Source organism: Gnatocerus cornutus, chromosome 2 (assembly GCF_029298725.1).
Source record: "Gnatocerus cornutus isolate USDA-ARS CGAHR chromosome 2, icGnaCorn1.1, whole genome shotgun sequence".
Taxonomy (NCBI): domain Eukaryota; kingdom Metazoa; phylum Arthropoda; class Insecta; order Coleoptera; family Tenebrionidae; genus Gnatocerus; species Gnatocerus cornutus.
In genome coordinates, this window is record NC_142234.1 from 2,999,474 (window position 1) to 3,022,900 (window position 23,427).

At 33.3% G+C, this 23,427-nt stretch overlaps 1 protein-coding gene and 2 long non-coding RNA genes across 5 annotated transcripts; 2 read left to right on the forward strand and 1 right to left on the reverse strand.

The window, feature by feature from the left end:
* The first annotated feature begins 4,843 nt into the window (after window positions 1-4,843).
* LOC148178161 (uncharacterized) lies at window positions 4,844-6,099 on the forward strand. 3 transcript variants are annotated; one of them, XR_015769622.1, is made up of 4 exons: window positions 4,844-4,969; window positions 5,023-5,335; window positions 5,394-5,462; window positions 5,516-6,099. It is a non-coding gene; the product is annotated as an uncharacterized LOC148178161 (long non-coding RNA). The 3 variants fall into 3 exon arrangements; XR_015769623.1 differs by having other exon boundaries at window positions 5,023-5,252; window positions 5,320-5,462; XR_015769621.1 differs by having other exon boundaries at window positions 5,023-5,462.
* A 3,676-nt stretch (window positions 6,100-9,775) lies between these two features.
* LOC148178162 (NF-X1-type zinc finger protein NFXL1) lies at window positions 9,776-21,809 on the forward strand. The gene is made up of 9 exons (XM_088029691.1): window positions 9,776-10,139; window positions 10,190-10,329; window positions 10,383-10,698; window positions 10,746-11,008; window positions 13,222-13,452; window positions 15,525-15,656; window positions 15,706-15,917; window positions 15,970-16,226; window positions 19,329-21,809. The coding sequence occupies exons 1-9, from the start codon at window positions 9,935-9,937 to the stop codon at window positions 20,126-20,128; spliced, it is 2,556 nt and encodes an 851-aa protein (XP_087885817.1). The 5' UTR covers window positions 9,776-9,934; the 3' UTR covers window positions 20,129-21,809.
* On the reverse strand, window positions 14,204-15,551 carry LOC148178163 (uncharacterized). Its single transcript, XR_015769590.1, has 3 exons — window positions 14,902-15,551; window positions 14,604-14,843; window positions 14,204-14,558 (listed from the first exon to the last, which is right to left on the reverse strand). It is a non-coding gene; the product is annotated as an uncharacterized LOC148178163 (long non-coding RNA).
* Window positions 21,810-23,427: the final 1,618 nt, after the last annotated feature.

Below are 23,427 nucleotides of genomic sequence, written 5' to 3' on the forward strand. Positions count from 1 at the left end.
CCAAGCTAACCCCGGAGTTGTATAATACCAAACAGGATCCAGTCCATAACTCTTTTCTAAACATAAATCTCTAAAATTTTCAAATACATCAGTTAATAGCAAAACATCTAGTTTTAAGTATAAATCATGCCATTCACCCAAGTTTTCAATTTTAAAATATTTCCATACTTTCACTGCATGTTTGAATTCTTCTTGAGAAATTCCTTCTTTTGTGGGCGAAGAATAAAATTTATCTATTGATGGAAGTTTTGTTTCAGAAAATTTCTCAAAAGAATCCATGTATTCCTTTTCTAATTATCTTGCTTTTTTCTTTCCTAAATAACACATCTAATTCATGATTTGAAAAGTATTTAATTATTTCTCTCAACTGACTTGATTCCAGATTAGATGACAAATTGTCTAGGCTACTTGCTAAAAATCTAAATGAATCGATAAATCTCAGTTCGATATATCCATTATCATCCATTCTTAAAATTTTACTGAAAGAAATATATTTCTCTTCGTTATTAGGTATTAATTTCAATTGACTTTTATCTTCTCCTAGATTTTTTATAAACAAATGACAATCGTAAGCGCTTCAATTATGAAACAAAATTGGAATAAACAATGGTTGTCTATATTTCAAATTGCATTTTCTACAAGCAGCTCCTCTATATTTTCCAGTGTAGTGATCATGATCTCTTACTTTTGGGTTTTCTATAGAAAACACATTTTCACAAAGGTAACAAATTTTTGTTTTTTTATATTCTTCTAGTTCGATATCTTTTATGGGTTTATTTTCTTTTAATAACTTGTATATTGTTCTGGCATATTCAGTTATTCTTTTTATAAAACATTTATCACTTTCCTCTCCTCTGTAAATTTCCAATGGGTTACCAATATTATTATAAGCACTCTTAATGTATAATCCATGACCACAGGGAATATGAAATTGTGTTTTATGAGTATATGATGATTCAGGATTTGGTTCGCATGTATGAATAGGTTTCAGAATAGATTCAAAATCAGAATAAATTACATACGGATGTCTTAACATTCTTTGAATATTTTTAAATTTTAATATATTATCTTCAGGCATGTTCGGAACACATGGTTCATTACTAAAGCACACATTTTGATGTTTCTTTAAAGCATCTTCAGTTCTAGCGGAGTAGTTTAAACATCTTCTACAGAAATGTTTTTTGTTTCTATTTACTTCCAACTGATCATTCAACAATCGACTCAAATTCTTATATAAAAAAAATATATAAAATATAAAAAAAATAATAACAAAAGATATTATATAGGTTTCACCAAATAATTAAAAAAAAACAATAAGGATTTTATTGGGTGTTCGTAATTTTAAATCCCTAATTATATAAAAATTATTAAATACAAATACAAAAACAGCTCAAGAAATTAGAGAATACTATAATATTACTTTGGAAGAAATATTTTATTCATATTTGGAATACACTAAAGACTTTTATTTGAATATAGAAAAATCACTCCATAAAGAGAATCAGATAAAGCAAATTGAAACGATAATCTGAAATTAAGAGAGATTGTCATGTTTTTTAGTCCGCATAAATCTAAGTGTGGGAAAGACATGTTTTCATGATAATTTAATCGATGATGACAACGTAAACAGATAACTCATCTTTTGATAACACAGGTTTACAAAAATTTACAAAAATTTTTGGACTGCAGATGTAAGGATCATTTTTAATGTATTTTGACACGCTGAATTCAAATCTGTGCTCAGTTTTTCTCCATCAAGTCTAGATTTTGAAATAGCATATGATTGTTGACCCCTCGTGATTGGTCGCGGGTCTCTGTCAAACTGAAAATATATTCAGAAATGGCAAGTAGAAAGTGTATGTTGTGAGTATGTTTTGCGTGGTTGTGATAATTACAACCTAAACCTACCTACCCAGTGTCATTTCTATCCAAACATTCCCTAATGTAAATTCTGAAAATTCTTGGATGTAAGTTGCTGTAGGTAGGAATGTACGTACGTACGTTCTTTTTGGGAAAATCTTGTGAGAAATTACTGGATGACAAGTGCGAAGTCAAATAATAAACGTTTTTATAAACTGAATATAGGTAGGTATGCCCCTTTAATTATTCTATTAATTGCTATCATGTTTTGGGCGTGAAATAGTTATTTACAGTCGCGTGTGGTAACTTACATTTTACAGCGCGAAATCAGTTTGAAGCACGACGGCGTAGCCGGAGTGCTTTAATGATTGAGCGCTGTAAAATGGTTAACGCACAAGAGTTGTATTAAACTTTTTGGCCGAAAAATTTTAATTTAAATAATTGGATTTTTCAAAATTTATGGGAACTGTCATATCTGACATTTGTAAATTTCATCATCTGTCAATTTTGTCAATTTTGTAGTTGGTGCACAAAAAGTACACAAGATGGCGCTGTATAAAAAACGTTTTAATATTCCTTTAAAAATAGAAATATTGTCTTAATTGAGATAATAATTTAGGTAGATTCCACTTTGGTGATCAATCTTCATTATGGTAAAGTGATTTTAATTTATAAACGCATGTGAAGAGCAGACGATTTGGGCAATTTTTACAGCACGGCGTGTGTAAACGTCCAGGGCGCTTGTAAATCTAGTGTTTCCGAAGATGTCAATTGAAAGTTAATTTGACGTTTACAATTCATGAGGCCAAAAACAACGTTTCTTCTTTTACGACATTGGAAAACGATACACTATACCACGTGGCTGTTCAGATGTTTCATTTATTTTAATTTTCGACACAACCGTTAAAAATTACCGAAAAGCAGACGACTTATAGGTAATCATGCAGAATCGGGACCTGAAAAATGACGGCTGACATTTTTGACAGCGTTCGGGTACAGACGGTCTGCAACGTTGCCAAATCGTTTGAGTTTAGAGTTGCGGCTGCCTGTATAAAGAGTTGCCTAAACCAGAGGAAGAAAAAATAATAGCGTGAAAGAATTTATCACTTGCCATATAAATAAATCGAATCTAACAACCCTAACAACGGTTTGTCAAGTCGATTCTCACGATTATTATTATTTTCGCAATACAGTACTCCCGCCGTATCCGCGTATTCGGCGTCCGCGGTTTCGGGTATCCGCGGTTGGAAACGCCGTTTCTCTGTTTCATTTATTTGCGGTTTATACGCATTTTTCGTAGCCTAGGATTCGCTATCCGCAATTCATCATATTTACAAGGGATTACGCCCCAATGGGATTTTAAATTAAGTGGCAGTCCTTGTCTAAGATTGTGTCCGCAGTTGCATGTCCAGTTTCAACTTTTGCTATAATCGAAATGCCTTTCATTTCAGTAAAAACTTTTATAACAAACTGTTAGTTAGCTTATTTCATCTGTACGTTATTTTACTACATGCTATCATATTATCCAGTTTTTAAAGTTTAAAACAGACTTTCAAAAATAAGTTTTAATTCAAATTTAACAAAAATGAAAGGATGGAAGGGTAGCAGCAAATTATTACAAAATTATTCTGAATACTCTTTTTTTATAAATGCTTCACTCATATGTTCAAAAGTATTATTTTACATAATATTGTTAGTTTTTTTAAAGATTATTGTTATTTTTACTGTTATCAATTTATCATTATTTATAATTCAAAATTCTTTAGGATGATATTACCAGGATCAATTATAGTGTCTGATGGATGGAGGGCGTATGACTCTATAGAACAAGATTTGGGCCAAATTTATGAACATCAAATAATCATCCATCAGCATCACTTTGTGGATCCTCAAGATCCTGATGTCCACACTCAAAACGCGGAAAACATGTGGATGAGGGCGAAAATGAAGTTGCGGCGACAGTTTGGCACCTCCCAAGCGCTGTTCGAGTCTTATATGCACGAATTTATGTGGCGAAACAAATTTAAGAAAACGAATATTTTCGGGCAATTTTTGCTTTGTTTAATCGACCAATATCCTTTTGTATAAATTTTTGTAAGAATATATAATAAAATTGTTAAAAGTATCGTCTGCCTATCATTCTCATTTTTATTGCACAAGCCAAACTTCTCACCACAAAAACATAATATGTACATGTATATCTTTAAAGTGACATAATTACTTATCCCCGGCAGAAATAAATTCAATTTGAGTTTGAATTTGAATTTGACACAGTGTGGAACTTTTATACATTTTTTCAGTTTAATATATGAGCCGCATATGTTGGTGGAACGGACAAATTGTGTTCTCACGTTCTGCCTGAGATTATACAACCCACTATGACGCATAGTATTGAGTCTGAATCTTTCTTGTATCTGAAGCAACTTGGCAACAAAGCTATCGCTTCGTGCTCGATCGCAGTACGCGGGCGCATGCGCACATGTCAGGTCCCGATTCTGCATGATTACCCGACTTATATTTAACTTATAAACTTATAATACTATTAATAAATAACAAGACATTTTATTACTTACCAGCAGCTTTAACAATTAACACCAAACCAACACTGAAACGACTGAAACTGTCAATCATCTGTCAACGCGGAACGGACAAAACTGAATTATCGACCGAAAGAGCGTCGCGCGCCATCCTGGTCTAGATGGCGCTAAGCATATTATCGTTTTAAGGTCACTAGATCAAAGTGTCTGTTTTATAAGGTACCGCCATTAGTTTTCAGTGCGCAATTCAAGAGAGACAGACATAGTCCATAAAGCAATGGGTTAGAACGAGACGCAAGATTCTAGGGAATTGTCATAAAATTGTTGACGTAAAATTTGTCATTAACAAAATTTAAGGTTATCTTCAAATTATTTGTCCAAAATACACTTTAATAAATCGTGGGTACAAAAAGAAAATTGGCTCCAACATTATAACAGACTATGTGAATACGTAAGAGGTGAGCGAACCGACATTAGAACCTATTCCATTTTAGCACGTTAAGGAGGTGCAACACTCAGAAACGGTCTCGGACTTCAAGCACTGTCTTTTCTAATCTCCAACGATTCGACTTGTATGCAGTAACGCCCTAATTAGAATATGCTATTAGCACTTATTATATTGTAGCTTCTCCCGACGATGTAGTAACAATGATGAGATGTTAAAGTAACTGAGAGAAAGCATTGCACAAATGGAAGTAGCAAATACATGAGCAGAAAATGAAGTACATGAGATATTTTAAAGGGGCTATTAAGAAGAAAGAATCTACAAGTTTGAAGAAGTAGACATGTTTAAGATCTTGAATGAGTTTATGCAAAACAGCTGCAACAAAATGAATATCAAGAACAAATATTAAGGTTATGTTAAAATTATTTACTTAAATCACCCTGAAATACAAAATTACATCTATTTTTAACACTACAGGAGACCATTTGAATACGTAAGGAGTAAACTAACATTTCGATCAATTCCATTGAAGTGCGAATAATGTATTTTAGTGCTTTGTTCGAGTTCTTGAGCCTCCAGCGTTGTATTTGGCAGTGTTTCAACGATTCGACGTGTATACAGTAAGAGCATAAATGTAATTTGTTATAAATACTTTATATATTGTGTACTTTAGCGAGAATGTAGAATTATCATATCTAAAGAAAAACTGAGAGCAATGGAACATGGAAAATAGAAGGGGCACATATAGTGAGGAAATAAATGAGCAGTATATGAAATAGTCAAAAGAAGAATTCTGAAACAACAACTACAAATGCAATCAAGAAGAAGTAAAGAATGTGGAAAGAAATTCAAGAACTTAAGGATGAACAACACTGTATGCAGATTGTTGCAATGAAACCTTGAAATTTTTATATAAAGTAACAAGAACCAAGTGCAAGTTTATAAATGAATAATGAGACTGATATTAGTCATAAGTGTGAGTAAAACAATAAGATGGTGTAGAGGAACTGCTCAGTAGGTGAGAAATATATGTATTCACTAAGAACTGGGGTAGCAGTAGTTAAGAGACATCAAAGTTTAATTGGTTAATTTTGGGTGTTTATTTATTCCAACACTTTTTTTGATTGTATCGATATAAAGTGGGATATTAATTCTACGTTTACCGTTCTTGATTAAATGAATAAAACACGATTATAAATGTATTAACTTGGGAACATGAAATATTTTGTAGTGAAGACAAAAGAACTAATAAATCCAATGAGCACTGAAAATGCCCGATAATAAACCTTCTATTAAAAGTAAATTAATTGATGGAATGTTAGAAATGGGATCAAGACATTTCAGGTAAAATGAAGATTCAACGATGTATCCAAAAACGAAAGAAATAGTGCAGCATATAACTTAAATACATTAATTTTAATCAATCTTTTATTCTACATTTTCTCTATGAATGTATAGCTGTGAGTTAGCCCCCATGCGCTTAAGGACGTTCGTACGCCACATTAAACTATAGAACCAGTTTTGCATATCTTATGTATATTTCATGTCCCATTGCATTTTGCCATTCATTATGAGGAAGTAGCAGCGGCTTCAAACAAACCATCTTCTGCCGCTGATGTTGAAAGCGATGGTGTGTCTTCCTCATGAGACTGTGTATCTGCACTGTTCAAGTGATGAGTGCAATGATTGTGTCTTGTCCACCTGCTAGTTTATGAGGCCCCGCTGTTACATTAAGGATAGCAGTCAGTTGGTCCTACAACACATTTTGAGAACGTTTACCGTTGAGGCCGATATACTTACACTTTACAATATCATTGCTTGTGTTTTAGGCATTTGAAATAATATTTCTCTCCATAACGCAGGTTTTGTGATGTACCACATGTGAGTGGTCTTCCTTCTTCCATTTTCTTGCCCATAGATTTGATTTTCAACTCATATTAACAATAAGATGAACGAGTTATTCGCCTGAATGCAAGAAGTTCATGTTGGTATTGGGGCTATTGAAACACAAAAGCGATTGAAGACAAATTGGGGGAACATTATTTAAATTTAGTTCACGGAATTCGTAAACTAACAGGTACAAAATTCCATAACCTTATAAGAAGTACTCAAGGGTTCATATACAAAAACTAACTTTAGTATTCCCCCAATACGTACTGGTTAACCAATGTCACAATGATAGTCGGCTTCGATAGGGCTTCCATCTACCTTCTATTTGGAGTTTTCTGAAATTTGTGGAAAGTCGTCGCACATAAAACGTCAAATAGTATTTACTTACGGCGGAGGAAACGAATACACCATAACGATTCGTGTTACACAAAATTTAGTGCGCATGTAGAGATAGACAGAAGATATCGTTGTCTTTCATTTTGTCACTAACAGCGGTACCTTATAAAACAGACACTTTGATCTAGTGACCTTATGTATGATTGGTCCTCTACCCAAAAAAATTTTCAGTTTCTTTTTGGCTCTTATGCCTGCTTATTATCATCGTATTTACCTCCTATTTGAAGAAAAACACATCAGAATTATCCTAGGATCTTAAGACACTCAGTCAAAATAATTCAATGACAAAAACTTTATTCATTGAAAGATCGGAAGTTGTATTGTCAAAAAGTTTTGTGTTCCTCACTATTTCCTGGCAGAAATTGCTATATGGCATCAACATGGAAACGCGATTAGTAGACTCGCTCAGACCTGTAGATATAGGGACTTTGAAATTCACTAGTGTGCCATTTTCAAAACTTCAATAACGAACAGATTTTTATTTTTACATCAAATTTTTGATGAACAGGCAAATTAATGTCTTGATGATTAGTTTCGTGGTTTGACACGGGATTTTACGGAACGGTAGAGGGGCCAACATACTTTTTTTTTTAAGCCGCACTGTCAAGAAAAAAAGTCGCTCTGCCAGAACAAAAAAACGAAGATTAAAACAATCAGTGATACGTTAATCGTCTTTATCGAAACATGAATATTGTAGATTTATAATAACATAAACCAGAGTTCATTACTATCAGTCCACTTATTAAAAAGTTAAGTTGGCAACAGTCCTTGGCGATTTTTATCGGTAACAATTGGCAGCAAAAGCGTTTGACCTTGACGCAACAGTGGATGCGTAGAAGCTAATCGTCTTACGCAAGATTTCTTTTGCAACAAATCTTTAATTAATTAACCTCAAAAATCGCCACCTTCGATTTTCCCCTAGTTTTTGAAGAATTGAAAGCCTGATTTACACCCAAGAATTTTCGAAAATTAACACAGGAGAGTGGACTTATAGCAATGAGCTGGACTTTAGTTACTGTTTCATAATGGCATAGATCCACAGTATTTGGGACAAAAGCAGTTCCGAAGGCCAAAATCTGAAAATCTCCATTTATTTATATTAATTGTAATATAAAACATCTTGAGAAATGCTGTCCTTGCCGTTTCACGGCTGTTTCATTGCGTTTTCGATTTTTTACATTTACACAGGGTGAATTAAAATGGGGCGAGATTACAACCCTTTGACGGCTGGTGGGGGCAAACTTAAATTAACCTAAAAACTTGTCATTTTTGACATTTCCGAAGTTCCAGACTTGAAACATAGATGGCGCCACTTTTGAGTCAAAATAAGCGCTAAAATTTAAAAAAATATGTAAAGTAAAGTAAAAACCTGTAATTTTTGACATTTTTAGTTCCAGACCTGAGACATAGATGGCGCCACTTTTGGGTCAGGTCAAATCATACTTAAATTTCAAGAAAAATATGTAAATTAACCTAAAAACTTGTAATTTTTGACATTTCTGTAGTTCCAGACACATTCAGTATGTCCCCGAATTGAGTTCACAAGAGGGAAAAAAAGTTTATTTTCCATTTTGCAAAAAAATGACAAAGAAATGACATTTTTTGCTTATTTCAAAACAGATAAATCTGCAATTAAAATTTCAAAATTATTAGTTTGTACTCTTAAAATTTTTTTTTTCATTATTTTTATTTATTAAATTTTGTAATCGTATTTAAATAAGAGCAGGCTGTGGATTCACAATATCACATAGTGCGTTAAAGATTAAAGGAAAATTTACCAAAGAATGTGTGATTATTAAAAAAATTGGAAAAGAAATGCAATTGCATCCTTAACAATAATTGAGAAAATTCGAAACAGTCTTAAAGAATTACGAGTTTGAACGAAGTGCTAAAACAGATAATGTGTCAATCAAATAGTGGAAATTGGTTTGAATTAAGGAACAAATTTCATTCCTTTGACATTTTTTGCAAAATTAAAAATAAAAAAGTTCTTTGTTATTTTTTGTTTTTTTCGATTTTAAGAACACAGCTTGATAATATTAATGTTTTAATTAAAGATTTATTTATTTTAACTTAAGCAAAAAATATTATTCCTTTGTCATTTTTTTGTAAAATGAAAAATAACGTTTTTTTTCCTCTTGTGAACTCAATCCGGGGACATACTGAAGATGGCGCCACTTTTGGGTCAGGTCAGGTCAAATTATACTTAAAATTCAAAAAAATATGTAAAGTAAAAACCTGTAATTTTTGACATTTCTGTAGTTCCAGACCTGAAAATAAGCGCTAAAATTCTGCAAATCTTGTTGACAAGTGTGACACTAGAGTTGTCAAATTTTTTATTATGTTGAGTAAAGGAGGCTAGCCATTCCTTGATTCGTCAAATTTAAATCGTCATTTGTTCATGTGGGCGGAGTTAAACCAAAGTTACAAAATTCCGACTATATATTATCCGTTCATTAAACATAAGTGACATAAGAATGACAGAAGATTGGTAAACAGTAAATTCCCCTGCAACATTTTTAAAGAGCATTGGATGCAGTGACAAAATTTTTGAAACAAATGACTAGCGCGCATACATGTCAGCTGCCAGTATCTGGTGGATTCTGAAGGTCATATTTTGGATCCATTTCTACTTGACACGATCTATACTTGCGAACGGTTGCCGAACCGACTTCGGCGCTATTCGGCTGCGCCAACTCACGCCATCCTTTAAACGCCTGAGCTGTGCTAGGTGGCAGCTAACCTTACTTTTTCAGATACCGAAGTAATCGCAGTTTTCTTAAAGTAACAATCAAATCTACCCGAAATGGCGAGCAAGAAGAAGGAAACCAACGTCTGGAACAAAAATCGCAACCAAAACAAAACCAAACTTGTAAGTGCCAACTTGCCGACACCTGCTGAGGTTAAATTCAAAGAAGCTCACGGGAAATTGCAAGCTGCGGTGCGAAAACACGTCCAGGATTACGAGTCTTCTTCATCAGAGGAAGAATTAGAGTCGGAGAATATCATAGGTAGAATTAAACACGAGGAGAATGAGGGGTTTTAACCGTGGGTTTTGTAGACGTGGTGATAAAGAATTACACTCAAACTGGGGGGAAAAATGAAAGTTTAGGACGGACGAAGACGTTTCTTCAAGATTCATTTTTGTCAGGAACCGCCACATGTCTCATTTGTATATCTAGGATCAAAAGAGATGCTCAAGTACCAACTTACTTTTTACAATTCTGTCACAACTTTCTCATGTTTTCTTGTAGATATGGAATTGTTATGAGTGTTATTGTGTCTTCCACCTCAACTGTATCCAAAGGTGGTCGAAAGACAGCATTTATCAACAAAAACAGATCCAAGAGAGCCCCATTCAAGTCTCTAAAGTCACTTTAACTTGGAGCTGTCCTAAATGTAGACGCGATTACCAAATAGAAGACGTCCCTGACAAGTATCTTTGTTTTTGTGGAAAAACAGCAAATCCAAAACTTGAACCATTTCTTGTACCCCATTCATGTGGCGAGATCTGTGGTAAGGATTTGGTACCTCTATGTGGACACAAGTGCCTTTTACTGTGTCACCCTGGTAAGTCCTATCTTCTTATAATGTGAGTTACAAAGACTAATTTCCAGGCCCATGTCCCCCTTGCCCTGTCACTATTAACACTACTTGTTACTGTGGAACTCAAATGCCCACTACCAGGAGATGTAGTGACAAAGAGTGGTCTTGTGGAAACCAATGTGGGAAGCTTCTGGGGTGTAAGAAACACAGTTGTTCAGATCCTTGTCATTCAGGGGATTGTAAACCTTGTCCTAAAAAGAGTCTACAGAAATGTTTGTGCAAATCCAGCAACAAGCTAAGGGATTGTGCTTCCCCCATTTGGAAGTGTGATAAGGTGAATTTGAAAACTTATCCAAGCAAATTATAATAGAGCTCATTACTATCACCAAGGAGATATGTAAACAGGAGGTCAATCTTGTATGCCGCGCGTCGAAAAACACGAGTCAGAAATCGCTCTGCGCGGTAGCGTCTGCGCATCTTCTCTGCTATTGGCTATTGGGCATCACATGGTCAACTCATGACGTGCTCATCTTTGCTGTTTAATAAATTGCAAAAGCAAAGCTTCTGCTGATGGAAATTCTCGAGCCCTTTTAACATGCCATTCGATACATTTTAATTTCTTACATTATGTGTACAAGTCGTGCGCTTTGGGATAGCGAGAGCGGTAGATGCGCAGTTAAAGCGCGCTCACATTTTTTGATTGACGATGAATTCGAAACGTTTAGTTGCGAACGGTGACCAAAGCAAAATTCATTACTATTCGGCTGCAACAACTCTTGCCATCCTAAAACGCGTGAGCCTCGGTACACAACAAAAAATAATTCATTTAAAAAATTACCAACATAGTTTTTTATTAATGGCGGAATTAACCACAAAATAATCGGAATATTTAGACAAATATTCACATATAACGTAGATAAAGTAAAGAAACACTTTTCTGTCATCAACAAAATGTGACCATAACCAACAAAACAAAAAGTCATCATTGACAGTATCGACAGATTCCCTGGTGGGCTTTCGACCGTGAGTGTTTTTATTGGCTCGCTGTGGCGCGCAGTTTTAAAACCTGCGCAGTAGCTACCGCGCAGCGGCCCATCAGCTCGCGACGCTTTTTGCCACCAATCACGTGACCTAGATTACTCTCCTGTTTCCAGGCTTCATAACTATCACTTATTAAAAAGTAAAGTTGACAACTGTCCCTAGAAATTTTTATCGAAAACAGTTGGCAAAAAAGCGTTTGACCTTGACGCAACTGTGGCATGCGTAGAAGCTAACCGTCCTCCAAAACTTGTTCAATCTTATATAAATCTCTCTTTTGGAACTTGCCTTTGATTAACTCTTAACTAATGTGAGATGTTGATACACTAAACTTTGACAACGTTTTAACCTCAAAAATCGTAATTCAATTTTCCCCTAATTTTCTCCCTAAAGAATTGAAAGCCGGATTTACACCTAAGAATTTTAGAAAATTTACACAGGAGAGTGGGCTGATAGTAATGAGGTGGACTTTATGTATAGTTCGTACAGTGAGAGTTTGAATGACAGAAAAGTCACTAAATGTACGCAATAAAAAGTGTTCCATACGCGCGAAATTTAAAATTAACAAAGTAACCCCAGTTACTGACAACCCTGTCAACCCATTTCGCGTAGAAATTTAGTGTTTTTAGTGTATTTTGTAGCATAATTTGCTGCCAACCTATATGTCAACTGTCGAAATATCCCAATCTCTCACCGGATATGCTGTAGTACAGTAGACTCTCGATAATTTGAAACTCAAGGGACCTTGCAAAAAGTTCAAATTATCAAAAGTCCAAAATACAGTGTGAATCAAATAATCGAGAGAAAGACAAGAAAAAATTCAAATAAACGAGAGTTTAAAGGCAAACAGATAATAGTCGGAATAAACAAACCAATCAGAGAAGAGAGCGTAAAATCCACTAACTCCACTTTGACGAAATATCCTAAAAATTATATTTTCTAAGCTATTAATTAATTCTTCTGGTGAAACAAATTTATGCTTCGACAAAACTTCCAAGAACCCTTTATTAAAGATATGTCAAAAAAATGTAAAATCTGATTTTAAAGCTGCAATGGAATTTTGAAGAATGGCTTGTTCAGAAGTTTTCTGTTTTTCTTGTACGCCCACGAAAGGGACTTATAGAGTGTTGGCGGGGAAAAAAATTCTCGGTTTTACTTCAAATTAACGGGGAGACCAAAATATGTACATTGAAATTTCTCAATTTATCGAGGGAAATCGAGGGTACCGGGAAAAAACTTCAATTTACCGAGAGTCTACTGTATATTGTTTAATGAGGGTATAATGGTAGCAATATTTGATTAGGCGTTTTTTTATCTAAGAGTAATGTTGCCATTACATCCGAATCAAATACTATGCTTTATCTACAGCCCCACATGTTTGATGTAACCATGATTATAGCTGAGGCCGCGAGTCATATTTTATTAATACTATTGGTATTCTTTTACTAACAACACAGACATAATGCGTCAATTATTTTACCGTTTGTGAATAAATGTTTTTTTTTGTAGATATGCAATAAACAATTTTCCTGTGGCAATCACAACTGCTCAATTGTTTGTCATGATGGCGACTGTGGTTCTTGTCCGTTGACTCAAGAACGATCGTGCTCATGTGGCAAAAGCAAATATCTGTTGCCTTGCACTGAAGAAACACCAACTTGTCATGATACTTGCGAGAAGCTTTTGGCTTGTGGGCTTCATACTTGCAATCAGCGTTGTCACAAAGAAGCTTGTGGCATGGTAAGATTCCTTGATTTAAAATAGTATATTATTATATGAGCAATTATGGTAGTCATCCGAGTGAATAATGACCATAATTGCGAATATAATACTATACTTTTTCTACGACCATTTTAATTAACTCTGTTTATTTTTGGACATTTATTATTAGTTTGCAATACTTAGAGATGGTGTGGGGATGTTCATCGTTAAATACTCGTTTGATGTCTTGATAATAGAGTTATTTTGTATCGACTGAACAATTTTTTCTGCCGTATCCAATTTGTTTTGCATTGAGTCATTGATATAGCCTTCAGCGACTGTACTGGACTTCCACCCTCCGTGTCTCTTCAAGGCCGTGATGTCGCCACCTGCGTCCACAAGTAAAGTTGCTGAAGATCTCCTAAATGAATGTCCAGTATACAATTCAGGGTTAGGAAGATCCAAAAATGTGGCAATTTGTCTCCCCATCGAAGCAAACTTGTTAATTCCAATTCTTAGACTTGTGCAACGACCATTTTGATAATTGAGAAAAAAAGATCGGCATCACTAGAGCCATATATTTCTTGATTATTTCATAAAAATCACCTATGTTCCTGTCCAAACTAAAATTTATAAAAATACTCCGTTTTGGTCTAAATTTTTCTAAATCGGTACTCTTAATAAGACAGTCAAGACCTATAAACTCCACAAATTTGGTTATAGTGGCATTAAAAATGAAGAACTTACAGGTCGTTAAAAGTTTTTGGTCAAAACAAAAATTTTTCTTGGCTCCTCGAAATCAAAATTTCTAAAAATTCTCTTTTTCGGTCTAAATTTTTCTAATTCGACACTCTTAATAAGACAGTCGAGAGTGATAATCTCCACAAATATCGTTAAAATCGCATAAAAAATAAAGATATTGCAATGTTTCAATACACGTTTTTTTTTCTTTAGCATCCCTAAATAATATACTTACTTTTATCATTAATTTAAGTAAGTTTGAATCAGTTTGGATCAAATATTATAAAAGAACATTTTCGGTTTATTTTCCAACTGCTTGCTTTGTCCAAAAATGTTAAAATTATGGCCGTGGGTTAAGAAGAATAATATCAAACTATTATATATCCACAGATCTTTCTCTAGAACTGAAACAAGCATTGACATATTCAATTATAAAAATCTTCACTTACTTTTTTGATTAGATTTAATTATATCAGCCCTGTTGTTATCTGTGAATATGTGATTTTTATTAACATTAAATCCCAAACGACCCATGCTAACAATAATTTCATCAACATCTCTCCTGCTACCTAATCGGTAGTTTTTGTCTTCGAAAGATTCTTGATTAAAAATACCTGAATATCCTGAATATTCATTTCTTTCATCTCATTGCATCGGCAGGCACCCATGACACCCATAATTAATGCCACCTAAGTAAAAAAAAAAACATTTGTAACATTTAAGTCACGTAGGTTTTGCAAACTGTACCTTGGTTGTCAAATACATTTTGTCATTTGCATTCTTGATGAAATTGTGTATCTCTTTTGAAGTGAATGTTTTAGCTTCTTAACATGGAATATTGAGTCCAAAGTGTTATCTGCCAATTCTTCAAAATAGGCCAAAACTACAGACGAATTTGCTTTTTTGTCCTTACGCCAGTCCATGAAAGATTTGCATGCAGTCTCATAAAGTTTCACCGATTTAGGTGGCAGTAAAGCGGCCGTTGTTGCTTTTGCTGCTTTAGTTATCTTCAGAGGAGCACAATTTACCAAATCACTATCACTATTCATTTTTTAATAAAAAACCCCCTGTAGTTCACTGCACTTCAGACGAGAATCAACAACTGTCACCATGGCAACGCTGCCATTCTTCTCTGTGATAGGTTAACAAAAGCGCGGACGATTTGAAGTAATGCAAATTACCATAGCAACCACCCAAGGGTTTTTTTATTGGTTCAGTGAATTATAAAAATCCCCACCTACGATTGGCTGAAGGCCGTGAAAGTTGAAATAATGGAAATATTATTAAACGGTCGTAGAAAAAGATTTTTGATATCCAGTGATAACCAGAAAAAACCCTTGGCTTTTAAATTCACATAATTGAACTTTTAGTGCCTTGAAATTGTTGAAAAATTGTGCAAATGCGGTCTTCACTCCAAAGAAGTCCAGTGCTGCAAACCCTATTCATGTGAAACGAAGTGCAAACGGATGAAGGACTGCAACAAACATCCATGCAATAAGAAGGTGTGTACCAACTGAAATCTGTTGTTTGTTGTTTCTGACCATTTTGCAGTGTTGTGATGGCAACTGCCCCCCATGCGAAAAACCTTGCGGTCGAACTCTCAACTGCGGTAACCACAAATGCGCGTCAGTCTGCCACAGAGGGATGTGTTACCCTTGCAACCAAACCGAGTCTGTGAGTTGTCGTTGTGGTGCAACCAAAATCAGCGTGTCTTGTGGAAGAAAACACAAAACTAGACCACCTAAATGCAACAAATTGTGCTTGTAAGTGGCGAAACCCCACGAAAGGCTAATTTTAAGCTGAATTTCATTGTAGTCTACCACCGGATTGTCACCACGAGAAACGAGAACCTCATAAATGCCATTTCGGCGACTGCCCGCCGTGTAGACAAACTTGCAACCAAACTCGTTCAAAGTGCGTTCATCCGTGCAGTGCACCATGTCATTCCGCTGTGGTGGTAAAAATTGAAGCCCAGAAACCGTCAATGCCGTGGGAGCAGACGGAGCCCCAGATGGAACGCCGGGCGTTACCTTGTCCTCCGTGCAAAATACCAATGCCAGTGACATGCTTAGGTATTTTACATTTCTAACGTCGTCTTATAGTTTACCAAACGCTCTAGTGCGGTTATGGCTTTGACTTTTTAAATCGTTTACAGCCACCTTGCCGCAAACCCCCATAAACATAATAACAATCAATTGGTTGGGTCTGTGGGCAAAAACCGTCGTGCTTTTTCAGTGTCGTTCGTGCTATTTTCAACAGTCTTTTGTTGCTACCTATCTCAACTCTTCTATAATAATAATTCAAATGGCCAAAAGTCACTCGTTTTATTAACTCTTTCGTCCATAATTTAGAATAAAAGTTCTCTTTTTGTATTTTCTGTCGAGCGTATTAATTTAATACTCATTATTTAATTTGATTTCGGAAATCATCAACTGGGATTCAAATTAACCACTTTAATTTTTGAAAAAACGAACATTTCATTCACTCGTCAAATTAATATCAGAAAACACTATTTGGAAGTCAAATCAATTGGAGCTAAATATTTTCCTTCGGATTTGTAACTGTGGTAGGAAACCAATTTTTGATTTAAATCGATTAAGCAAGTAATAGTATATTAATTAATTGTTCAATTGTTGAATTAATTAAATAATCAAATTATTGTTTTTAATTAGATATCAAAGTGAAAGTTTTAATAATAACTCATTACAAATTTTAATTACTTCGATTAGCAATTTAATCAGACTCATCATCACTTTATTTAACGCCAAATTAATTAATTAAATTATTTAACGAACGAATGAATAATGATAAATTAATTTGACATCAAATTAAAAAGCCCTAATTAATTTATAATCAAATTAATCAAAACTTTCCCTTTGATCACTAATTACATATTACGTCATTAATATATAATTAGCAAGTTTCATTAATTGAACTTTTATATCAAATTTGTAATAAGTTATTATAAAAAGTTTAACTTTAATATCTAATTAAAAAACAATTAATTGATTATTTAATTAATTAAACCATTAATTAATTAATCGTTTAATCGATTTAATTTATCTAATTAATTTAAACGTTCACTTTTGGTATCTAATTAATACCCCATTAAAAAGCAATTAAAGTCATTAGACTAATTAATGTACTAATTAATTAATTGATTGACCTTTGATTAATCACTAATGGGCCCTCTTATTACTAAGCTTATTTTACATTTTCCGAAATTTATTGATTTATTTTTTATAATTTATTTTTATTTATATTTATTTATTATGTTATGTTTTTAAAAAATTCTAGAAAATATCAATTATTATAATTTTAGAAAGCGTTGATTTCTTTAACTTCAATATAACAAGACTTATTTATTCAATTAAATAAAGTGAAATGTAACCAAATTATAAAAAAAAATGAACCAATAAATTTCGGAAAATGTAAAATGAGCTTATTAGTAAGAGGATCCATTAGTGGTTAATCAAAGGTCAATTAAATGTCAATCAAAGATTAATCAAATAAATTAATTAGTCGATTAATTATCCTTTAATTGGGTATTAATTAGTTACCAAAAGTGAAAGTGTAATTTAATTAGATACATTAAATCGATTAAACGATCAATTAATTACTTGTTTAATTAATTCAATAATCAATTAATTGTTTTTAATTAGATATCAAAGTGAAAGTTTTATTAGTAACTTATTACAAATTTGATATAAAAGTTCAATTAATGAAACTTGCTAATTACATCTTAATGACGTAATAATTAGTGATCAAAGTGAAAGTTTTATTTACTTCGATTAGAAATTTAATCAGACTCATTATCACTATATTTAACGACAAATTAATGAACGAATAAAGAAAATTAATTTGACATCAAATTAAAAAACCATAATTAATTTCTAATCGAATTAATCAAAACTTTCCCTTTGATCACTAATTATTACGTCATTAATATGTAATTAGCAAGTTTCATTAATTGAACTTTTATATCAAATTTGTAATAAGTTACTAATAAAACTTTCACTTTGATATCTAATTAAAAACAATTAATTGATTATTTAATTAATTAAACCATTAATTTATTAATTAATCGTTTAATCGATTTAATTTATCTAATTAATTTACACTTTCACTTCTGGTATCTAATTAATACCCCATTAAAAAGCAAATAAAAAGTGATCAGGCTAATTAAACGACTAATTAATTAATTGATTGACCTTTGATTAACCACTAATGGGCCCTCTTATTATTAAGCTCATTTTACATTTTACGAAATTTATTGATTCATTTTTTATAAATGATTTTATTTATATTTATTTATTAATGTTTTTAAAAAATTCCAGAAAATATCAATTATTATAATTTCAGAAAGCATTGATTTCTTTTTCTTCAGATTAACGAGATTTATTTATTAAACTAAATAAAGTGAAATGTAACCAAATTATAAAAAAAATGAACCAATAAATTTCGGAAAATGTAAAATGAGCTTAGTAGTAAGAGGGTCCATTAGTGGTTAATCAAAGGTCAATTGATCAAATTAATTAATTAGTCGATTAATTAGCCTTTAATTGTTTGTAATTGGTTATTAATTAGGTACCAAAAGTGGAAGTGTAAGTTAGTTAGATAAATAAATCGATTAAACGATTAATTCATTATTTGTTCAATTAATTAAACAATCAATTAATTGTTTTTTAATTACATATCAAAGTGAAAGTTTTAATAATAACTCATTACAAATTTGATATAAAAGTAAATGTTTCAATTAATGAAACTAATACATCTTAATGACGTAATAATTAGTGATCAAAGGGAAAAATTTAATTTATTCGATTAGAAATTAATTAGGGCTTTCCAATTTGATGTCAAATTAATTTATTTTGTAATTTGTCGTTAAATAAAGTGATGATGAGTCTGATTAAATTTCTAATCGAATTAATTCGAATATGACGGTTTATGCCCACAGACTTCGGTTTTTCCGACCGATCGTCCAACAGTCAAAACCGTCGTGCAAGAACGAGGTTTGTGGGGCCCTTTAGACCCAACAACTTGAGCGTTATTATGTTTATAGGGGTTTGCGGTAAGGTGGCTATAAACGGGTGAAGAAGTCAAAGCCTTAACCGCACTTAGAGCGTTTGCTAAACTGTACTTTACATTTCCAACGTGATCATTTGTTGTTTTAGGTGGTCATGAAACCAGCGACTGGCCTTGTCACATGGCGGTGCCTTCCAGTTGCCACCGACCATGTGGACGTCTCTTACCCTGTGAAAACCACATCTGCACCATCCCTTGTCACCCCGTTGACACCCCCGACCCAACCAAAGCCGGCAAAACCTGCGAAACTTGCGACAGCCCTTGCACGAAAGAACGTCCAGAGGGTTGCGCGCACGAGTGCCCCAAGCCATGTCATCCGGGCCTTTGCCCTCCATGTAAACAAATGTTGCGGATTAGATGTCACTGCGGCCTCAATCAACCTTACGTCGCTTGCGTGCAGTGGTTGGTTTTGGAAAACCGAGAAGAAATCCAAAGTTGCGGCAATCAGTGCCCGAAGAACTTCGACTGCGGACACCGGTGTCGCGCGAATTGTCATTCCGGGCTGTGTCCTAATGGAGAGTCGTGTAAACGGAAGGTGAAAGTCACGTGTAAATGCAAAAGGTTGAAGAAGGAGTTTTCCTGCGAGTCGGTGCGGAATAAGTCGGCTGTGGTTGCGTGTGATGAGGTTTGTTCGAAAAAGAAGGAAGAGGAGAAGAAAATGCTGGAGAATGTGAACGAGCAGAGGCGGAAAGAGGAGGAGTTGAAGAACGAGAAGGAGTTGGCGAAGTATAAAAAGTTGTTTGAAAACAAGAAGAAGACTAGGGACAGGAGGGCGTTTGAAGAGATTGAAGAGGTTTCTTTCTTTAAAAAGCACCAGTTTGCTATAGCTTCGTCTGTAACTCTTACTATTTCCGTTTCTCTTTTTTATTTGTTTGGAAGTTTTTCTTAGAATTTTATTCTTGCGACAATTTTGTAGTTTTGTTCCTTTAGTTTACCTGTATATTTATTACAAATAAACAAATTTTGGAATAGTTGTACAAGCTGTTTAGAAACGTTTCTAGCATCAAGGGTGGCTCTGAAATTCCTGGCGTGCACTAACTATTATGCCGCTTTGTTTTCATAGTGAATATATCGATCTTGAATTTTTTTATAATGTTACATTCATGACGTTTCAGTTACAGTTTTTTGTCCAATTTTTCAGGTTTTAAACCACAACTGGAACAGTTTATTTCTCATAATTTACTTTGCTCTATGTTTGAGGTTAACTGCAAATGTCAGTTGAAAAATCGAAACCCGCATTTGTAATGAGCGGCAATTTTTTTGAGATTTCATAGCCACCCTTGATGCTAGAAACATTTATAAACTTGTACTTGGCAGTATTGGGCGAGAATCTTAATAATCCAAGACAATTTAGATATAAAAATATACGTACACTGCGCAGCAAAATTAACGCAATTTTAATTTTTTCCCCGAATTGGTCCATAATAAATATTTGTTAAAGGAATTTTGAGACGAAAACTTCCAAAACAACTGAAACTTGAAACTAAGAAAGTCTAACAGGAGAATTTATGTTCAATCTGTCAAAATACAAAAGAAATTGTCTAAAAACTTTGAGAAATTTATAAAAGAAAGCGAAGAAGAAACTGAATTCTTTCTTCATTAAAGAAAAATTCAAAGGAAATCAAAAAAATATGAAAAAAATTCAAGAAAATCTTGAAAAGATGAAGCGAGGAAATTAATCTCAAAAAGCATCGAAGGAGAATGTAGGACCAAAAATTAGAGAATCCAATTACTAATCTAAAAAGAACTGTAGTTTCCAACAAATTGGCGAATATTTGTTAGTCATTGTTTCCCAGAAAATTCTGAACAATTTCTTTCAAAGATTTCTATCCTTTAATTTTTTTGATTCATAAGCAAATTAGGAACATGAAAAAGTTTTATATAAATGTGTTATTCTGGGCTGCATTGGCATTTATAAAGTCTTGTGTTCATAAATGTTTCTAGTATCAAGGGTGGCTCTGGAATTCCTGTCGTACACTATTTTGCCGCTTTGTTTTCATACTGAATATAACTATCATGAAAATTATTTATACAAGGTGTTTATAAATGTTTCTAGCATCAAAGGTGGTTCTGCAATTCCTGTCATGCACTATTTTGCCGCTTTGTTTTCATAGTGAATATAACCATCTTGAATTTTTTTTATAATGTTACTTACGTCAATGACGTTTCAGTTACGATTTTGTGTCCAAGTTTTTCATTTTCAGGTTTTAAACCACAGGTATAGTTTGTACGGTGAGAGATTGAATGACAGAAAAGTCACTAAATCTACGCGATAAAAAGTGTACCATACGCGCGAAATTTAAAATAACAAAATAACCCCAGTTACTGACAACCCTGTCAACCCATTTCGCGTAGGAATTTAGTGTTTTTAGTGTATTTTGTAGCATAATTTGCTACCAACCTATATGTCAACTGTCGAAATATCCCAATCTCTCACCGGATAAACTATAACACAGTTTATTTCTCAAAACTTACTTTACTCCATGTTTGAGGTTAACTGCAAATGTCATTTGAAAAATTTAAACTCACATTTGTAATGAGCGGCAAATTTCTGTTGGCGAAAACGGCAAACGGCTACTTTCTAAATAACATTGACTTTAACTTAATAACCTAGATGGTGCAAAGTACCCGCCATGATGTTCCTACTCACCAGCCATATTGGAAATAGTGGATTAAAATTTTTAGGCAACCCGCAATTTTCAAGTGTAATGTTTTACTCTAAGTTCAAATAAACCACCGAAAATAGTCTAAAGAAACATGCAAAATTTGATAAATTATGACTAAAGTTGTATACCAAACGACCAAAATACTAAAGAAGAGCTTTAATTAAAAACTAGGTTTTATTTAAGCATTTTAAAATTTTTCAAAACTGATCACTTCTACTATTTTTAATTATTTTTATACATTAAAATTATACATTATACATTATAAAAACTACAGACCATTTAGTATTTACACTCATTATCATTGGATTACGATAAAATAGAACTAGTATCAAAAATCACTGAGAATTCTACAACAAAGAAAAGAAAACAGACTACCATTGACTTCTTACAAATAAATTATTATTTAACCCATTATTTAATCAATAACGATGCTTGGCAACTTATTTTAATGCCATCGTTGAAAAAACATCTTAGAAAAGTTATAATAACATTTTTTTTACTTTTCAAAATGTAAAACAGATTTTGCAATATAGGCAACATTTGATACGCCGGTGTGTCAGATTTATATCATTGCATACACAAATGCTATTTCCAAGATGGCACATGCTTGGAACACGGATTTCTACCCCTACCACCAGCTTTTCACCGTCTAGGTATATTATAACATGTCACTGCTAAATAATCATTGTCTGTTATTGATATTCCTATTTACGTATGATTGGCTTTATTGAAGGAAAACTAAGAAAAAAAAGTACCTAATAAAAAACAGTAACACATAAGTGACATTACATAACACACGTTCTTATGACCACAAAAACAAAATAGTAAGTTCAAATAATCAGCCAAAAATCACAAAAACAAAACATACAGCTCCAACACGTTAAAATAAAACGGAAAACTAAGTCTTTAATTCAAAATAACTCCACAGAAGCAAGAAAATAGGAACACAACCATAACCTATAATCACAACACAAAATCATATGACTTTGTTTTTCCCCTTTCGTTGACATATCGACTGCGCCCTCTGGTGAGATCCGTTTTTGCCAATAACATTTCATAGCCACCCTTGATACTAGAAACATTTAAACACCTTGTATTGTTATTTACGTCAATGACGTTTCAGTTATAGTTTTGTGTCCAAGTTTTTGATTTTCACGTTTTAAACCACAACTAGAACAGTTTATTTCTCAAAACCTACTTTGCTCCATGTTTGAGGTTAACTGCAAATGTCAGTTGAAAAATCGAAACCCACATTTGTAATAAGCGGCAAATTTCTTTGACATTTCATAGCCACCCTTGATGCTAGAAACATTTATAAACACCTTGTATAAGTACATATTTTTCAGCATTATTTTTTAAACTTAAGGTGTGCAGATCTGTTTTCAGATTCAAATTCAATTTACTATCATACGCTGCAATAGTAATAACAGACTATAAGGTATGATTTCGACAACTCTTTGAACACCGTTTCTGATTTGACCTATATTTACTTTATTTATTTATAAAGTTACGTAATTTTATA